This window comes from Pelobates fuscus, chromosome 4 (assembly GCF_036172605.1).
Source record: "Pelobates fuscus isolate aPelFus1 chromosome 4, aPelFus1.pri, whole genome shotgun sequence".
NCBI lineage: Eukaryota > Metazoa > Chordata > Amphibia > Anura > Pelobatidae > Pelobates > Pelobates fuscus.
The window spans coordinates 346,105,353-346,124,802 of record NC_086320.1 but is presented as its reverse complement, the minus strand read 5'-3'; the positions used below and the strand labels follow the sequence as shown (position 1 = coordinate 346,124,802).

The 19,450-nt window shown below is 40.7% G+C and overlaps 1 protein-coding gene across 1 annotated transcript in view; it reads right to left on the bottom strand.

Annotated features, from left to right (window-relative positions):
- Window positions 1–19,450, bottom strand: part of MALRD1 (MAM and LDL receptor class A domain containing 1) — a 293,099-nt gene that overhangs the window by 191,718 nt on the left and 81,931 nt on the right. The window contains exons 10-14 of the mRNA XM_063453142.1: window positions 13,009–13,108; window positions 9,522–9,674; window positions 7,086–7,191; window positions 6,197–6,564; window positions 717–1,138 (exon numbers count right to left, since the gene is read on the bottom strand). Of these exons, the coding sequence (XP_063309212.1) occupies window positions 717–1,138; window positions 6,197–6,564; window positions 7,086–7,191; window positions 9,522–9,674; window positions 13,009–13,108 (1,149 nt within the window). The remainder of the gene's footprint in view (window positions 1–716; window positions 1,139–6,196; window positions 6,565–7,085; window positions 7,192–9,521; window positions 9,675–13,008; window positions 13,109–19,450) is intronic.

Here is a 19,450-nt window from a genome sequence, read left to right as displayed (position 1 = left end):
ATTCTCTATTGTTTATTTTATGTATTGTTATTACTGCTCCAAGTACTACTACCACGGAACTCTGGATTTCCATACACCAGGAGGTCCATAATTATTTGGAGATATGCCTTTTTAAAACTACTGAAGTGTAAGTGCGACCAATAAATTTGTTATACTTTTTTACATACGTGCTTCACTATATTCTTATTCTTTATTTACATATCTGGTTGGAAGACTACTGCTCATTTTCGTCAAAGTACCCCTGAGTGGGTGAAAGGCTCGTTTTTCTCATTCGTTTGTGAGTGTACCTATATCACATATATTGAGACCTAATATTCTATATATTTTTTACGCTATGTTAGCTTTTTGATTTATCCATACAGAAACACATACTGGAATATCTACCTTAACAGGTTATTCTGTCTTATATTTCACGTATTCTGGGTGGGTTCCACTTTTCTATATATAACCATATTTACTTAGGTGACTGTGAAGTACACCTAGGATCACTCCTAGTAAACCGTTTTTCTCATCTTTAGTGTATATACTCTCTTTGTTTTACTATATCAATATATCTCTGTCTTGACTTATCTGTTGCTTGGTGCATACGTACTATACACTATAAACAGAAACTAAAGTCAAATATTAATATTAAGGATATACTACAAACAATTTTGTAATATGGTTTAGGAATACTTTTTTAAAAAAAATTACATTTTTATACTATGCATTCGTACCTGAAATGGCTGTGAGCTGTTTATAAACAGAATTTTTTTCAGCCATCTGTTCCCTTTGTTTCCAAATACTTGCCATAATAATTGTCCTCTACTGTTCTTCATTATCCTTTTGTGGATTGCCAGGGAATACATTTGCCTCCCGTACATGTGATAGAAGAAGCGGAAAATACAAGTTTTGTTTCCGTTATTAACAGTGGCCTCTATGTTCGGACTTAATAAAACAGCTTGATTCCGGTATACTTGCGGCTCCGAAGTCTCTATGTAGAAGTAATGTCCTTTTGCTGTCCCAAAAGTATGATCTTTCATGGGACCTGTATCAAGTGTTGGTGTTGAGCCTTGATTTATTGTCCAGTCAAAATCATCTTCCAAATCTTGAACCCAATTACAAAGTCCACCTTCAAAGTTACACTGTAATTCAGGTACTAAAAAGAAAGAATACACCAAGTATGTATATTTATTATAGCGCTATGTGTATTTGTAGCGTACTAATTTTTAGCAAAAAATTACAAATATCCAAACATAGCTTTCCATAAAAAAAAACACATTATTAAAATGTTTATAGTGCATAAATACCAGTTTTGGTTTTTTAAAGACTCCTGAGATATATGGCTGGGGAGGATCTGTGTTTAAAGCTCAACCATACAAGAGCTAGCTATAAACTGCCTCAAATTAGCAAATGTGACTATTGTAACTGAAACTACCGCGATTAACACGTCCAACTTAATATTACATCTTTGGGAGTTTTTCAATTAATTTATCATTACAGATTAATAATCCATGTTGGTAAGCTAAAACCACCTTCCTTCTGTCTTAGATAAGTAAATTCTACTTGACAGAACATGTTTACGGCTTGTAAGGAATAAGCTTGCATAGTGTAAAGTGATAATTTTTCTTGCTTTTTTTGCATGGCTGACGTAAGACCTCCCAAGCATCTTGTTTCAAGAGCAACAGTCCTGATTTCAGCCTCAATTTAATATTATTAAATAAGCTTTAAAATTATTAAATATTATTTGTATACACTTTTAAAATTATATCTGCGAAATATTAAATTATCAAAAATATAATATGTAAGCACCTTTTGTCTGTACAATAATATTGAAAACTTCTGAGCATTTAAAACTACACTTCTTAGCAATCATTTGTAAGTGTGCTAGTCTTCGAAATCATTAGCAAAATATTGTTACATCATTCCAGCTTATTGTAGGGCGTTAAGAATCAAGGCTTTTAACCCCTTAAGGACACATGACATGTCTGACACGTCATGATTCCATTTTATTCCAGAAGTTTGGTCCTTAAGGGGTTAAAAGAGGGCACTCAATATTCATTTTGCATTTCCGATCTAAATTACTTAATTCACCATAATTACATTATCACAGAAGGAGGTTAATTTGAGTTCACTCAGTCTCCAATTAATTATAAGCATCACATGTCCTAAATTCAGGAGGAAAGAAAAATCTTTCCAAAAATCATTTGAAAGTTAATAAACAGTGGAATGAGCCTAATGAACATGGTTGCATGCTGTTTAGAAACAGATTTTTCGTTCTTGCTGCATGCTTAATAGCAGCGTCTGCTGTGAGATATAGTTTTTCAGTATAAAATAGCTATGTTTAAATATGTATAGTCTAGTGATCGTAAATATTCCCTTTGTATATTTGGGTTGGTATGCTACAGTATAGTTTAGAATGTTGCCATATTATAAATAAACAAATCCGAATAGTGTCGCAAACTCGGTGAATCTTTTACATTTTTCACTACATCTATCTGTTATTTTCTATAGATTATACTACTGACATGGATAAAACAAGCGAACAAGTTCTAATTCATTCAGAATTTGTAAGTAAAGCACTATCTGGTTTTGCAAAATTAATTGTAGGTTTGTATTTACAGCGTTTTTGCTGAAATGGAACTGTTTACGGAGTGCAAAGGCAAACTGAACAAATCGTCAGGATAAGGGAATATTCAAATCATATGATATCATGACAGTCATGGCATGAAGGATTTAAAATGCAAAATAATTACTAAACATTTGCCTGATTGATTATTCTATACTTTTAGTCACTAACAGGGGGGCTTAGTCAAAGGATGTAAAGAAATGAAACATAGAAAAGTATCCTTTAATAGCGTTCTACTTCCCCACTGTCCTCCTCCCCACACACTGTCCCCCCAACTGCCCTCCCCACATACTGCCCCCCCCCACAATCCCCTTTCCACACAGTGTCACCCCACACCCCCACACTGACACCTTCCCCACACTGCCACTGCCCCCTCCCACACTGCCACTACCCCCTCCCCACTGTCACTATCCCACACTGTCACTGCCTCCTCCCCACTGTCTCCCTCCAACACTGCCACTGCTGACTCCCCACTATCACTATCCCGCACTGCCACTGCCTCCTTCCCCACTGTCTCCCTCCCACACTGCCACTACACCCCTCCCCACTGTCTCCCTCCAACACTGCAATTGCCCCTTTCCCCACTGTCTCCCTCGCACACTGTCACTGCCCTCCTTCCCACTGTCACTCTCCAACACTGCCCCCTCCCACTGCTCCCACTGCCCTCTGTCACCCTCCCTGCTGTCTCCCTCCCACACTGCTACTGCCCCCCTCCCGACTGTCTCCTTCCAACACTGCCACTGCCCCCTCCTAACTGTCACTATTCCACACTTCCACTGCCCCCCTCCCCACTGTCTCCCTCCAATGCTGCCACTGCCCCTGCCCCCTCCCCACTGTCACTATCCCGCACTGCCACTGCCTCCCTCCCCACTGTCTCCCTCCCACACTGCCACTACACCCCTCCCCACTGTCTCCCTCCAACACTGCAATTGCCCCTTTCCCCACTGTCTCCCTCGCACACTGTCACTGCCCTCCTGTCACTCCCCAACACTGCCCCCTCCCACTGCTCCCACTGCCCTCTGTCACCCTCCCTGCTGTTATCCTCCCAGACGTTATCCTCCCAGACTGCCACTGCACCCTCCCCAATGTCACCATCCCTACAATCCCCTTTCCAACATCTCAACACACTGCCGACCTCCCCACACACTGTCACCTCACTCCCTCACACTGACACCCTCCCCACACACTGCCCCATGCTCTGACACCTGTCCTCCCCCCATACTATCACACACCTCACCCACACTGTCACATGCCCTCCCATACTATCCTCCTCTCCCACATTGCCATTGCCCTCCTCCCCACTGTCACTCTCCAACACTGCCCCCCTCCTGCCACTGTCCCTATCCTTGCTGTCATCCTCCCACACTGCCCTGTCTCCACTGTCACTCTCCCCACTGTCTCCCTCCCACACTGCCACTTTTCCCCTCCCAACTGTATCCTTCCCACCCTGTCACTGCCCCCTCCCTACTATCATCCTTCCATACTGTCACTTCGCCCCTTCCCACTGTCACTCTCCCCACTGTCTCCCTCACACACTATTACTGCCCCCGCCACTGTCTCCCTCCCCACTGTCATCCTTCCACACTGTTACTGCCCACTCCCAACTGTCACCCTCCCACACTGCCCTCCTCCCTACTACCACCCTTCAACACTGTCACTGCCTCCCTCCTCCCCACTGTATCCCTCCCACACTGTCACTGCCCCCCTCCCCACTGTGTCCCTCCCACACGGTCACTGCCCCCTCCCCACTGCAACTGCCCCATGCCCACTGTCTCCCTCCCAGACTGTCACTGCTCCCTCCATACTTTCTCCCTCCTACACAGTCACTGCCCCCTCCACACTGTCACCCTCCCACACCTGACACTTGTCCTCTTTCCACACTCTGCCCCCACACTAACACCCATACTGTCACCTGTCCTCCTCCCACACTACCACACTGCCACCCTCCCACACACTGCCCCCACACACTGTCACGTGTCCTCCCCACACTTTCAATGCCCTCACTCCACACTGTCACCTAACTCCCCTCACACTGGTACCTGCCATCCCCACACACTGTCACCCACCCTCCCCACACTGTCGCCCCCTTCCCACACTGTCACCTGTCCTCACCCACATTGCTCTCTGCCCTCCTCACACTGCCCTCTGCCCTCCTCACAATGTTACCCCACACTGTCACCCTTCCCACACACTGCCCCACCACTTTCGCCTGTCCTCCTCCCACACTGTCACACACAACCACATTGTCACCCCCTCCCTCACACTGTAATAAACCTCCCCAAACTGCCACCAACATCCCCACACACTGTCAACCTCCCCACACACTTACACCTGTCCTCCCACACACTGTCACCTTCCCTAAACACTACCCCCACATGCTGTCACCTGTTCTCCTTCCACACTGTCCTCCTCCCCACACACTGTCCCCCCAACTGCCCTCCCCACATACTGCCCCCCCACAATACCCTTTCCACACACTGTCACCCCACTCCCCCACACTGACACCCTCCCCACACATTGCCCCCACGCTCTGTCACCTGTCCTCCCCCCACACTGTCACGCACTTTCCCCACACTGTTGCATGCCCTCCCACACTATCCTCCTCCCACGCACTGCCTCCTCACAATATCACCCTTCCACACATTACCCCCCCCCCCACAATGTCACCCTCCCACACACTGCCCCCACACAGTCACACTCCCACACCTACTGTCAGAGGAACAGCAGGCAGAAAAAAGGGGAAATTTGCAGAGAAAAACATATACATTTGAAATAATAGCAACTATATTAATTACAAACATTTTTCTAATATAGGGGTACAATTTATGGAAATGGTCTGCCAAGGGGTACTCAAGTCAAAAAAAAGGTTAGGAACCGTTGTTCTAAGAGGACAATCTCTTAAGAGATATTTATTGAACAAATAAAAACTACAAGAAAGGATCTCTTAAACCAGAAATAATAATATCCAGGTAAGGGTGCAACTAGATGATTTACCCACGATTTTGATGGATATGTTTTGCTGGACTCTCCCTATTCTCCCAATGGAGATTTTTCTTATGGACTATAATATACCATATCACAAGAACAAAGGTTTGGTGTTTTACATATGTCTCTAGAACCCATTGATGGCCTAACAGTTCTGCATCTTTTAGATGACATGACATATTAAGACCTGGGTTAATGTGTTAGAGACGGCGTTATGGTTTGTTTCAGAATAAACTTTATGCACAGGATTAATGTTATGGCTAGAGATAGGGTTTGCATTAGTGGTAACGTACTGTAAGAGTTATGGTAATGTAGAGGTTAAGAGGATTTGTTTACTGTGTTGCATGAGACTAGTGAGAGTTACAGTGCGATTCTGTACCCATGTGTGTATGAGCCCCTGAGGCGACGCCACAAGACTGTAAAACATAATTGACAATTGAAGTAACAACAAAAATAAAATGGGTGATAACGTGTGAATATATTACTTCAGGTGAGTTTTGTGTCCCAACATAAACATAAATATTAAAAAAAATTTATTGAGCACAATTTTCACTAATATTTCTTCTGAAAGTAATCTTTAGAATTTGTCAAAAAAGAACTTACGGCAATTGACTTCATCAGACGCATCTCCACAATCATCAATAAGATCACACACCAATAAGTTGCTTATGCAAGCTCTGGTATGTTTACACCAGAAAACATCAGGCCCTTCACATTCCGCTGAAGGAGGAGGAAGCGAACAGTTCTCAAATACAATGTCGTCAATTGCTGACACTCCATTATAGTGTTCAAGATTCCTTTTATCCAACGATAACTGAAACGGTTCTGAAAGACGATCAAGCTGAATGAAGGCCTTCATCCACTGATTTCCCTGATCATAGTAAGTCTTCCACACTATGGTGGGTATTTTCTGACTATCCACATGCAAATGCATTTCTGAAGTTCCGACGGATGATCCATAGTTATAATACCTGGAATGAAGCAACTAATTAGAAATGGCAACATTTAGGAAACTGTAAAACAAATGGTCTTTATTTAATGACACCAAACAACAAACTTAATTGAGTTAATGAATGCAATAAAAAGAGAACCTTATTAAAATCATAATAATATTATTGAATTATTTAACCAGGCAGGATACTTTTAGTTTACTTAAATCTTGTATTGTTAGTACCCAAATGACTGGTACTCCTTATATTGGCCAAAGAAAGGTCAGAAACTGAGTTGATTTTGCCAGAAACCAAACTTGCAATTCAATTCCTTCGCAGATCTTCTCATACTGTATTTAGCCATTTTTGTTATTTTATTTAGTTTTTTAATATTTTATTTCAGAATATATCATGAAATAACATCATCTTTTTTTTATATTTTTTTATTTTTTTTAGATGTGCTTTTTCTTTTACATTCTAAGCTGAAGAAATGAAATAGAAGATTACTTTTGTTCCCACAACCCAAATAATGAATCAAAATCATCTACAGAGAATACCCTTACCAGAAGGTCATTGTGCAACCTGACGCTGCTTGGCTGAATCTCGGACTTCTTAGCTCCGCAACGAGTGAATTCAAATTATTCTTTTTCCGAAGGAACATAAAATGACCTTAAAAATACATGCATAGAAAAGTAAACTTATTTGAACAGGTAACCAGTCTTTGAAGGCTATCTTAGCAATTGATCACGTTCTATCTACACCTTTATAAATATTGCATGTTGTTTAGCACTTGCTTACTTTGATGGGACGTAAAAGTGAAAATCATCAAAGGACTCCTTTTTTTTAATTTTAATAGAAAAAAGGAGATTAGTACTTCATTAATCTATATTTTCTTGTTTCTACTATCATTATCCAAGAGTTATGTAAAACAGATAAATACAGCTATTGGGACACTAAATGTATTATATAAATGTGCAGTTATTATTTCTGAGCATTGACCATCCTTATTCAATATGCAGAAAAGTGTAAACGTTACAGTAGCTAGATGAAATGGGTTTATTAAGGCTGCTGAGCATCTTTCGATTTGCCTAATTATGCAGGAGATGGCCAAAAATGTATAATAAAATGAAAAAATTAAAGCAACATAGAATTAAATACAGCTTGATACAAAAAAAAGAGAGTAAAAATAAAAGGCTTGGACCAAAAATAAGAGTGTAAAGAATAAACGTTGCTTTTAGTATAGCGGTTTCTAGCAGATTCTTTCATCTGCATGATATACCATAAATAGTCAAGTTGTAGGATGAAATATACATTTAATAAAAAGGACTGCGGGGAAATTGCCACTCATGCACTAGGGAGGGATTGCCTTTAACCATTATATTACAAATGCAATATATATATATACATATACATTGATCAACCACAACATTAAAACCACTGACAGGTGAAGTAAATAACATTGATTATATGGTTACAATGGCACCTGTTAAAGGGTGAGATGTATTAGGCAGCAAATGGACAGTCAGTTTTTGAACGTCATGTGTTTCAAGAAGGAAAAATAGGCAGGCAAAAATATATAAGTGACTATGATGAGGGCCAAATAGTGATGGCTAGATGACTGGGTCAGAGCAACTCCAAAACGGCAAGTCTTGTGGGGTATTCCCAGGGTGCAATGGTTAATACTTACCAAAAGTGGTGTAAGGAAGGACCACTGGGGAACCGGCATCAGCTCATGGGACCCAAGGCTCATAGATGCATGTGGGCAGCAAAGGCTAGCCAGTCTGGACCGGTTACACAGAAGCGCTACTGTAGCTCAAATTGCTGAAAAATTTTATTCTGGCCATGATAGAAATGTTCTACTGGGAAACCTTGGGTCCTGACATTCATGGGGATGTTACTTTGACATGTACCACCTATTTACAGATTGTTGCAGGTGATGTATACCCCTTCAAGCCAATGATGTTCCATGATGTCAATGGCCTCTTTAAGTGGGATAATGCATCTTGCCATACTGCAAAGATTATTCAGGAATGGTTTAAGGAACATGACAAAGAGTTCAAGGTATTGCCTTAGCCTCCAAATTCCCTAGATCTCAATACAATTAAGCATCTTGGAGAAAGACGAAACTCGGACTGTTTATCTACTAATTCCCAGTACTTTGATCTGCTCCAGTACAGTAAGAACTATCCTTTTTACTTTAACATGTGTTTTTTGTGTAAATATAAAGTATTTAACTTCACGTCTTCGGCTGATGGTGAGTTTGTGTGATTACCCACGTCTGGATCCAACATACACAAGGGTCTGATCCTCCCTGTGCCTGATAGTTTGGAGTGGTACTATAACCAATCTATAATTGTGAGATAATTTCTTACAGAGTGCCACATAACAGATTATAGTTTGACAATGTTGCACTAGGTCTGTGTTTTATTTGTATATCTTTTAGATCAGTGAGACCTGCTAGTAAGAAAGAGTGCAAGTATACATTTGTTTGTCACATCATTTCTTCCACAGTGTGATTTTTATTCTGGTTGTACAAATTTCTTCCTCACGTGTATATCATTGTGCTCTTTTTTGTGGGCGATTAGCATATTTTAACGTTCTGATTGTCACTTCTTTTACACTGCTATCTCCAACATTGTTTGTGCACCTACTATTTTTTGTTTTTTTGTACTGGAACAACTAGCCTGATCCATGCAGGTCCCACTTCACAACTAGCAGGACTTAAAGGATCTGCTGCTATTGTCTCGGTGTCAGATACCACAGGATATGTTCAGAGGTTTTGTGGAGTCCATGCCTCAACATGTCAGAACTGTTTTAAAGCATGAGGGGAACCTACATGATGTTGGGCAAGTGGTTTTAATATTGTGGCTGATCAGTGTATGTTTTGCTATACAAAATAAAACACATGACACCATACAATTCTGTATTATTTGAGCTATGCAGATACAGATGTAAGTAATTTGGACATGCTGCGTACACTTTTCATGATTGTATTTTACCCTCTGTTTTATTCATGGTGTGATCCTGTGGTGGAGCTTGTTTCTGATAGTCAGGTGACAGGTTGCTACTTGACCCTCTTATCCAATCAAACGAGTTGTCATAAAACCTTTCGTACCAACCACACATATGATTTTCAAAGTCACATTTAGCAGCTGAAAAGTGTGTAAATACAATATATAAGTTATTAAAATTTCACCTCTGGCAAATTTTACTTTTCACAGAAAGTATTTACAATTCCTAACAGATAACAAATCCCATAACTTTTTTTTTTAAATAAGGTAGAAATTCCCATTGATACAGCATTGATACAGCTATAAACTCCTTGATCATTTCGTACATGCGAATAGCCCTTTAACAGACATCCATTAAAATAATACTAGAGGGCCAGGAACACAAACATGTATTCCTGACCCTATAGTGTTAAAACCAACATTTAGGTGGCTTGTCCCCTCTTAGCCCCCTTAGTAAGGGTTTAAAACTCACCTTATTTCCCCTTATTGTTCTCCCCTCGATCCGCCTCCTTGGTGGCATCATCAGAATTTGTGATTTTTAGCCAATCCAATGCTTTCCCATTAAGTTGTAGTTGTTCGGGTGACTATAGTATCCCTTTTACTGTCAGGCTGTGTCAACACAGCCTTGTATTCTATTTAAATCCAAATGTAGCACAAATTTACATAGTTACCATACTGTGTATTATTAGGACTTTTAAAGCTAATTAAAAGTGAAATTGAAATTTTAGACAAATATTGCTAAACTGGAAAAAAAATATCCATGTCAGCTCAGTAATTATTTTAGATATGATTTTCGTTTTTCTTGACATTTTTTTATTTACTTTGAATTCACTTTGAATTAAAATAAAAAATAAATAAAAATAAAATCCTACTGTAGAGAATAACTCTGGACAAATTTACTGCTGTGTAGACAGATCCTCTTTAATCTCTCGACAAAAGATATCCTCTTGAATCTCTCTGCTAAGACAGATCCTTTTTCAATCTCTCTGCAAAAGCTAATATTCTGTTCAGCATGCAGTAATGATTTCTAACGTGAAAACTTAATTAAAGATATACTGTAACTTACAGCATGATAATTCATCAGCACCATTTGAACAATCAGGAGTGAAGTCACAAACTTTGTTCCACAGCAAACAGTTTCCATCTCCACAAGAAAAATACCCCTTTGGACAGTAGAAAGATAAATTGTCCTTTGATTCATCTGTTGGGTAAATCATAGACATATCTGCATAAAAAATCCATAACATTGGACTAAAAGTCATGTTGTAAATTGAAACATTTCCAAAACATGAAGTCACCATCAAACCCCACCACACGACTTGCTAGCATCATGTGAATACACAGACCAAGAATTAGAGAGTTGTATCCCGTCCTTTTTATGATATTTCTGATTTCAGGAAGTCCCGTGTTGTCTGTAATGGCATCTGGCCTCTTCCGATTCATTGTAGATTCGTCTTTATTGCAATGAACAATGGTGAGAAGAATTGATGAAAAACTAGATGAAATATTCAATGATCACAAGAGGAAAGTTGCAGAAAACCTGAATTGGAATATTTTCATTGCAATATAACTTTTATTTTATGTATTACAGTTACTAACGGTATTTTTTATTGACGTTAAAGAAAAATACATGTGAGATTGTGATGCTTTGTTATTTTATAACATGCGAGCTAGGGAGATAGATAGATTAGATAGATTAGATAGATAGATTAGATAGCTAGATTAGATAGATATATAGCTAGATAGATAGCTAGATTAGATAGATAGATATATAGATAGATAGATAGATAGATAGATGGATAGATGGATAGATGGATAGATGGATAGATGGATAGATGGATAGATGGATAGATGGATAGATGGATAGATGGATAGATGGATAGATGGATAGATGGATAGATGGATAGATAGATGGATAGATAGATGGATAGATAGATAGATAGATAGATAGATCTTCAAACTGCAGGAAATGTTTCCATTAATTTCTCATTGTTTCCACTTTTTCTTAATATATTTTTGTAAGTTAATAGTTCAGTAAACAAAGATTACATCTCTCAAATAAAAGAGAACATAGACTAGTGTTTAGGAACTGCAGTAAATGCCTGGATTTTAACAAACATTTACTTTTATATAGCAGTTTATTAAGTGACCAATAACTTATGTGTCCTAAAATTAAATATACTGATAAGCAATAGGCTGTTCAAAAATAGTATAACTAAATACATAGAATTATTACTCATGTTTATGTTTTCCTCCTGTATGTGGTTAAGCAGTAATAATTCACACAAGATATTATGTCATTATTAGTAGAGTATAGGGTACAAGTCTTTCCGTCTTATTATATATCAACCAAGTATTAATTTAACATTGTAACTAACATTTTCTGTAACCACAATACCACTCGAAAATGTGCTGTCCAACTTACAGTGCCCACAAAAAGTATTATTAGATATGCTGCTATACTAAGGAACAAGAAAATGACCTAATATTAATTTAGGTTTTAAGTAAAATGTATATGTAAAACTGACATAAGATATGACTGTGGCAACAGTCCGTCAATCTTCCAGGCTCTACTCATAGTGTTCCATTATTGGACAGAGAGCTAAGTGCTGATGTGGACTGAATTCAACTCTCCAGAAAATGTAGTTTGAACCATAGACTCCAAAACTATTTAAAGAGACACTCTAAGCACCAAAACAACCTTAAACTAAGAGAGTGGTTTTAGAGCATATATCCTGCCTCTGCTCTATGACTGCTCAATTCTCAGCCATTTAGGAGTTAGATCACTTTATTTATGCAGCCCTACTCATATCTCCCTCCATGTGACCTACACATTCTCCTTAAGCATATCCTGTAAACAGAGATTTAATGTCTAAAATTCCTTTATTGCACAGTCTGTTTAATTTAGAGTATTTTTTATCTCCTGCACGGCTAAGAGCCTGCAAGAGCCGACATGAGTCTTTTGTTTCTGACTAAATTTCAATTAACAGAGCGGGAGATACAAATGTATAAAGTTAACACACTGTGTTTTCAGATCTGATTGAAAAAGAAACCAATATTAACATGCAGGCTGGGTGAATCACATTCAGGGGACGTTTGGCTATGGCTGAATAAACAGAAATAAAAGTGGTTTAATTACTAAATGGTAGAGAATTGAGCAATGAAACTATAATGACATCATTTATATACTAAAACTGTGTTACTAAGGGAAATTGTATTGGTGCTTAGAGTGCTACTTTAAAATATGCTTTTTATTTTCTTCTTTTTTTAATTACATATTCCAGATACAACTAATATTTATTGAAAAACAAGTAGGCTCCTTCTAAGAAGGGATAATTACACAATTAATAATATAGTCTATTTTTGCACAATTCAGTTACGATTTATATATCTTTACAAGTGTCTGATTGATACAGGAATTTAGTGACTATTGTTTGCTGTATGTATCCATAAGTTTATAATTTCAGTATTTTACCTGAATTTGAGATATTTGAGAGAACGCATTCTGGAGATAAACTTATGTCATCAATGGCAACAGTGGAGTTAGAAGAAAAAATGGAGGCTTCCAAAATGATCTGAAATTTCATAAAAATAGTGCATCATTTAAAATAAATGGTAATAATGATAACAATGTAAGTATCATCAGTCACTATTCATGGGAGTCTGTCATGCATAATATTATAGAGTCCAGTGTCATTCTTCTAATTATTTCACTTGTGTATTGTGCTAGCTAAACAAATAAAAATATATAGACAAAAAGATATACAGAAAATAATATTCCATACCCCTTCTATATCCAGCTCTGGACATGCAGCTAGTTATGCAGAGGCTCTTTATATGTGTATAAAGCATCCTTTGTAATGTACCAGAAGAGCCATGTCCATAGTTTGACTATGTATCCAAAGCCAGTAAAGGTAGACACTTTTTATACACTTAATGTAAACTTAAGGGAAAAAAAAGCGAATTTACACCACATTTATCTGAATTCAAATATATAGATTTTTTTGATGAACTGACATGTGGTGCAATTGATTAAATTGTAATAATTAATTGAAACTCAAACCCTTCAGCAACATGACCCAAATGAATGCAAATGGCGAGCCCTATAGATGTGTAAGTGACTGTGGTGGTAGTCCGGGCACTGCAAGCCCTATAAATGGCTGTGTTGGCAGCCCTGGCGCTGGAAGCCCTATAGATGTGTAAGTGCTTGTGGTGGCAGTCCTGGCACCGGGAGTCCTATAGATTTGTAAGTGGCTGTCATGGCTTTCTGGATATCACGATTATCGTGGAAAGTGATGGGAATCTTTGTACCACACTCTTTCGTAAGCCCACTGCAACAAACAATTTTTTGAACTGGGAAAGCTGGCACACAAAAGGGGAATACCGATTGAACAATACCTCCACGTGAGACAAAATTGTTCATCTGTAGAGGATTTTAAACTGAAAGCTAAAACCCTCAGGACCCAGTTTAAAGCTAAGGGATACCTTAATAGATGCTTAAAGCAAGCATATAGAAGGACACTTTTGACTGAGAGAGTTGACCTCTTGAGAGAGGACTTACCAACAACATCAACTAGGGAACATCAACTAGGTGCATTGGTAACTTCGATGCCAGCTGGCATTTAGTCAAAAAGATTTTGGCCCTTAATTTACCAAGATACACATTTAAAACAAGTACTTTACCTTCTACTACATCAAGAAGGGAACGTAATTGGATATCTTGGCCCCAAGCTTTCTTAGAACACCTACTGTTAAATCAATCCTGGCTTAAATCTCCCATAATTGGAATTTACCAATGTGGGAGATGTAAAGCTTGAAAATACATCCAGTGGCATTCCAAAACTTTTGCGAACTGCATTGATTCTGAAACTTTCACAACTAATACATTTTTAAATTGTCAAACAATGGGACTGGTATAACTGCTTAATTGTAGCTGCCAGATTAAATATGAAGGCAAGACATGCCGTGTCTTTAAAAGAACACTAGAACATGTGAATTCTGTCAACCCTTTAAGGCATATTGATACCCCTATCTCAAAACACCCCAAACTACATCATGGGGGCTCTTAGGATGGGTTGCGTTTCTGGGACATTGAAAAAGTAGTTTTGGACTTAGAAAGGGTGATCTGGATAAAATACTGCACCAAAGAGTTATTGGATTTTTAAACTCAAAACTCTGTCACCACTAGGATTGAATGAAGGTTTCTCTTATACATCATTCATCTTGGATTGAATTGCCTCCCTTTAATCAGCTATAGTAGTGCTTCTTATTTCTTATACAGTATCTTGTTCAACTTTATTATTATATTTTCACACATTTTCATAATATTGGGATATTTTTGTTTATACATTCATTCTGGCTCCAACATGCGCCAGAATTGCTCAAACAGCTTGTCAAGTATGCCCTCCACCAAGCCCGGGTCATCAGTTGCCAGTCTGTGCAGTTCGTATCATTTGGATATGGTGCTAGCCAGGCGGGACCAGAATAACCCCCACTGGTCAAGAGGGGGGGGAGATAGCACTAGTCGAGTATCTCACCGCCAGTAGAAGCAGTAGGAGAGCAGCCGCCTCTCCTCCACTTGGTCACTGGTAGGCCGCAAAGCCTCGGGTCAGGGTTTCCAGTGGGGTAGAAGTCCACAGAAGGTATCCCCAGCACCACTGGCATTTCAGTCACGAGCGTAGTCGAGTTTTGCATCCAGGTATGGTGTTTGTTCAACAGTAATGTTAAGTTTTGGGTGCCATTCGTGGGAGCCAAGGCAGCACACGTCTGGACTGTCCAGGCTCCATCCCCTATTTTATTACTTTTTTATTAACTTTTCATTATCCTTACTATTTGCCTTTATTTATTTATTCTTTTGCTTTGGGTAGTTCATATTAATTACAGCATATCGCATTAAATTACAGTTTTGCACAGTGTTAATTTTTCTTGAGAATCTCACGTACACTACAATCCTAAGGTCTTTCATTGCATAACATGGTAAGACACGCCCCCAAAAGGAGCCGATTAGCTTCTTTGTACTTTGGGGACTGCGCCAGTTTAATGACTATTACCTCCGCCAGCGGCTGAACATAGGGACGTTTATATACACAGTGAAGGTAAGTTTGGACTTACCTTCCCTCTAGTTTCCCATTTATTTATTGATGTGCTTGTCATGGGTATTTATCTAAGGGATCAGAATTAAGTATTCCCTACATATTTCATGTCACCCAGATTGGGTCATCGCTAAGTCCTAGTTATAATTTACCCAGATGTTTGTCTTACCCTCACCGGACGTTGCAATGTGTACTTATTTATTATCCGTTAATTTTATATTTATTTGGTGTATATACAATTTTTGGTTATTTTCCCATTTATTTTATTATTTTTTACATCCATATATTATTCTTCAACGAGATCTTAGTTATGAGCACTGCACAATCTAGTTTAGAGACTTTACATATTATATCACTTCTGTAATATTCGATATCTTGGGGTTTCATCACCCCTCTCTATTACAAATCTTGATACATTTTACAGACCATAGGGGGATATATGTGGTTTTATTTAGATTGTGGGACTTTTTGATTAATTCACTCCAACATATCAATACGATCTAATTCATTCATGAATTTTCTGGATACCCTTTCCGACTTCTGAATGGATTACAAGCCTGTGGGTGTTACTCACCAGGATGATGTGGACTTTCCCATGGCTACAGTCTGAGTGATATGTATCACTCCTGTCCTGATTGATTGCTCCCACCCGGGACATGCCTATATAGAGGAGACTATTTCCAGTTCACTGTTTTTCCCTGATGAAGGTGCACGTGTGTTTGCACCGAAACACGCGTCGGGTTGTTTTTGCTATCGGGAGGTTACTTTTATTTATCTTTTCGGCACTTGACCTCACTATGTTGTTACACTTTGTTAATTGAAGGAGTTGTATGATTAAATCTGCTGGAATTATGATTTTAGAGACTTAATTTTTTTTCGCTTTCCATTTTCCTCCTACGCCTGTCTAGTTCGATTTTAAGGGACAGCGGCTTTGTCTACATTCTTTGAATTTTCCTGTTTATGTTTCTCTAAGCTATTTAATAGTGATGTCCCGAACGGTTCGCTGGCGAATAGTTCCTGGCGAACATAGCGTGTTCGCGTTCGCCACGGACAGCGAACATATGCGATGTTTGGTCCGCCCCCTATTTTTTTAATTATTTTTTGTGGTCTTTCAGCCAAATTTACTAATACTAACTAAAAATTACTTAGTATTAGTAAATTGTGCCCCTACTCGCAATACTACTCGCCTGTGGCTGCCCACAGGCCCTACTGTCCCCCCCCCCCGGCCCCAACCCCTGAGCAGTGGGTGGGGGCCCTAAAAATAACAATAAGGGGGGACCTACTTTCCCCCCGGCCCCCACCCCTGAGCGGTGGGTGGGGGCCCTAAAAATGACAATAAGGGGGGACCTACTGACCCCCCCGGCCCCCACCCCTGAGCGGTGGGTGGGGGCCCTAAAAATACGCTGTGTAAAATGACACAGAGCACTGTGATTGGATGGATTTCAAGCCCACCAATCAGAGTGTTCTTTGTCATTTTACACAGCGTGGGAAAATTCCAAAGAACTTTCCCACGCTGTGTAAAATGACACAGAGCACTCTGATTGGATGGCTTGAAATCCATCCAATCACAGTGCTCTGTGTCATTTTACACAGCGTGGGAAAGTTCTTTGGAATTTTCCCACGCTGTGTAAAATGACACAGAGCACTGTGATTGGATGGATTTCAAGTCATCCAATCACAGTGCTCTGTGTCATTTTACACAGCGTGTGAAAGTTCTTTGGAATTTTCCCACGCTGTGTAAAATGACAAAGAGCACTCTGATTGGCTGAAACCAGCCAATCAGAGTGTTCTTAGCCTAATTGCAGGGCGTGGCAAGGCTTTATAAGCCTTCCCCCGCCCTGCAGAGCTCAGTCTGCGCGGAGCCCTCCATGGGTGAAGATGGATTATTTGTTTTGAGCTTGTTTATTTTATTTTTTTTTTATTGCGTCAGTTATTATGGTTTTTTATTTGGCATTTTTTGGGGCTGAAAAAAGAAGATTTTAGAAGAAAGAAAACATCGAATGGTAAGTTGTTTTTATCTAATTTTTTTTACAGGTTTTTAGTTAGGTCCCCCTAACTATTTTTAGGGTGAGGGGGGTAGGTAGGGGGATAATTTTCTTTGGGGGGGAGGTGTGACTAGGGTCCCCCCCTTTGTATTTAGGGCCCCCACCCACCGCTCAGGGGTGGGGGCCGGGGGGGACAGTAGGTCCCCCTTATTGTTAATTTAGGGCCCCCACCCACCGCTCAGGGGTGGGGGCCGGGGGGGACAGTAGGTCCCCCCCTTATTGTTATTTTTAGGGCCCCCACCCACCGCTCAGGGGTGGGGGCCGGGGGGAACAATAGGTCCCCCATTATTGTTATTTTTAGGGCCTCCACCCAGCGCTCAGGGGTGGGGGCCAGTAGGGGACAGTAGGTCCCCCCTTATTGTTATTTTTAGGGCCCCCACCCACCGTTCAGGGGTGGGGGCCAGGGGGGACAGTAGGTCCCCCCTTATTGTTTTTTTAAGGCCCCCACCCGCCGCCCAGGGGTGGGGGCCAGAGAGGGGGAGGACAGTAGGTCCCCCCTCATTATCTTTATGGCCCCCACCCGCCGCCCAGAGGTGGGGGCCGGGGGGAGGACAGTAGGTCCCCCCCCTCATTACCATTATGGCCCCCACCCGCCGCCCAGGGGTGGGGGCCAGAGAGGGGGAGGACAGTAGGTCCCCCCTCATTATCTTTATGGCCCCCACCCACCGCTCAGGGGTGGGGGCCGGGGGGGACAGTAGGTCCCCCCCCTTATTGTTATTTTTAGGGCCCCCACCCACCGCTCAGGGGTGGGGGCCGGGGGGGACAATAGGTCCCCCCTTATTGTTATTTTTAGGGCCTCCACCCAGCGCTCAGGGGTGGGGGCCAGTAGGGGACAGTAGGTCCGTCCTTATTGTTATTTTTAGGGCCCCCACCCACCGCTCAGGGGTGGGGGCCGGGGGGGGGACAGTAGGTCCCCCCCTTATTTTTTTTTAGGGCCCCCACCCGCCGCACAGGGGTGGGGGCCAGAGAGGGGGAGGACAGTAGGTCCCCCCCCTCATTACCATTATGGCCCCCACCCGCCGCCCAGGGGTGAAGCCCAGAGAGGGGGAGGACAGTAGGTCCCCCCTCATTATCTTTATGGCCCCCACCCGCCACCCAGGGGTGGGGGCTGGGGGGGAAGGAGAGTAGGTCTCCTCCCCCCCCCTTCAACCACTATTGTGGCCAGAAAGAGTCCCTGTGGGTTTTAAAATTCGCCTGCCTATTGAAGTCTATGGCGGTTCGCCCGGTTCGCCCGGTTCGCGAACATTTGCGGAAGTTAGCGTTCGCGGTTCGCGAACTGAAAATGTTATGTTCGCAACATCACTACTATTTAACCTTTTCAGGACTTGATGCCGGTATTTTTTTTTTTTTATAAATTCTTTTGTATGGCCACAACGGCGTCAGCAGGCTCTATTTTCATAGTTATAACATAACAGTGTTGTGGCATGTGAGGTTTGCATACATTTTGTTAAAAATAATTAACAAGTAACGATTCAAGAAATAAGCGTATGAGTACTAGTTTACATGCTTAGACAAGATATTGCTAGTTCAGGCTTAACTTTAGAACTTCGCGTACGCTGGTACAGTGTTGAGGCGGTTTGGCCTGTCTAGCTAACTATGTGATAAACATTTAGGCTACCATAACACAAATACATAGATTAAGTTATCAGAATGAGAAACTCCTGTTAAACACAAATGCAATATATAAGCTAGTGTATTTGCAAGAGCAATGCAAAAGACTATTAACAATTCTGTTCCCTCGCTATACTGGTCTCAGCAGCAGGATTCAGAGAAAGTAAAA